At 44.6% G+C, this 1,473-nt stretch overlaps 1 protein-coding gene across 1 annotated transcript in view; it reads right to left on the reverse strand.

Moving 5' to 3' along the window:
• LOC109475033 (insulin-like growth factor-binding protein complex acid labile subunit) overlaps nucleotides 1-1,473 on the reverse strand; it is a 10,044-nt gene that overhangs the window by 6,050 nt on the left and 2,521 nt on the right. Inside the window, exons 2-3 of the mRNA XM_019775574.1 lie at nucleotides 930-1,121; nucleotides 8-727 (exon numbers count right to left, since the gene is read on the reverse strand). Coding sequence (XP_019631133.1) covers nucleotides 8-727; nucleotides 930-1,113 — 904 coding nt within the window. The 5' untranslated portion in view covers nucleotides 1,114-1,121. The remainder of the gene's footprint in view (nucleotides 1-7; nucleotides 728-929; nucleotides 1,122-1,473) is intronic.

Below are 1,473 nucleotides of genomic sequence, written 5' to 3' on the forward strand. Positions count from 1 at the left end.
ATTTGATTTCCACTCACCTCCAGACTGTCAAGCTTGGGTAGATTTTGGAAGGCACCCTCGATGCTGGTGAGGTGGTTACCATAGACGGAAACAGACTGAAGTTGAGGAAGGTCTTTAAAGACACCTTTTAGGCCTTTGATGTTGTTTTGATCCAGTGAAACATACTGGAGGCCTTTCATATGGGAGAAGGCGTTGGTATCAACCTCATAGATGGCATTTCTACTGAGGTATATCGACTCGAAATTAGTTCCGACAAAGGTATCTTTACCAATGGAGATGATGGCGTTATCGCCAGCATTCAAGGATTTCAACTTAGGCGAGCCCTTGAAAGCCGACGGGTTAAGGGACTTAAGACTGTTGGAACTGAGATACAAGGTGGTCAGATGAGGAAGACCACCAAAGGCGGCATCTTCCAGTGTAGCAATGTAGTTGAAGAATAGCCTGATCTCTTGCAGGGCAGGGTGGTTGGTGAACAGACCGTGTTGGATCATCTCCAGCTTACTGTTGTGAGCGTCAAAAGTCTTAAGGTTCTTCAAGCTGTCGAGCAGTCCGGTCGGTAACTTGGTGAAGGAGTTGTTGTACAGTCCGAGTGACGTGATGGTCGGTAGATTGTCGAAGGTCCCCAGTTCGACTATGGTCAGGTTGAGGTTCCACCAAACGTTCAGCTGTTTTAGTTTGGGCATGTCAACGAAGTCGCCTTTCCGCAACATGGTAATTGGGGTGAAACCTAGAGATTGGGCAAACCAATGTCTATGTGAGTAAACTGTGAGTTACCTTTCTGTTGCTTTTGATAATGAATGGCAATGTTTCCCAACAAAAGCCCTCACGGACGCATTATGCACGGAAACGTACTGTTAACGAATTGGAAGGGTAGAATAACTCTGTAGTATTGTTAAGTGTCAGCAACAAAACAATACTGCAAGACTTACTGATATCCAACATTGTTGTGTTCTTTGGAATGTCTCTCGGGATGGCTGTTATGTTCGCACCGTTGCACCTCACCGAGTATTCATCTTTCTCGTAACTGTCACAGTAGCAGTACTTTGGGCAGGCTTCAGAACGGGGCAACAGGCCCGCGGCACCAAGCGCCAGAAGGAAACAAAGCACCCTCATGGCTGAGACTGTAACCAAACACAAGGTAGGCACTAACTAAATAACATGTTGACTTTCTTCGTCATTGCTTCCTTACCTTATCAAAAGGTATTGCTGGTACCATGAAGTAATTTACCTTATTAGAAAGAAAGTAAGGCATTATCTAACTGATCATCCATTATTTCTGATGTCAGATTTGTCCTGAATGTTACATCTATGCCAGAAAGCCATATTTTCGTTGGCAGCGACAGAATGTGATGCGTGACGTACGGCGGGGGCACAGACACGCCCCCAAATGGTTCCTTGTAAAATATGTTATTTCTTGCACCAATCAAATAAGTTACATATCCTAACTATGATATACATAATGACCACACTATG

Source organism: Branchiostoma belcheri, unplaced genomic scaffold (genome assembly GCF_001625305.1).
Source record: "Branchiostoma belcheri isolate BF01 breed outbred unplaced genomic scaffold, Haploidv18h27 scaffold32, whole genome shotgun sequence".
Classification (NCBI taxonomy): Eukaryota; Metazoa; Chordata; class Leptocardii; order Amphioxiformes; family Branchiostomatidae; genus Branchiostoma; species Branchiostoma belcheri.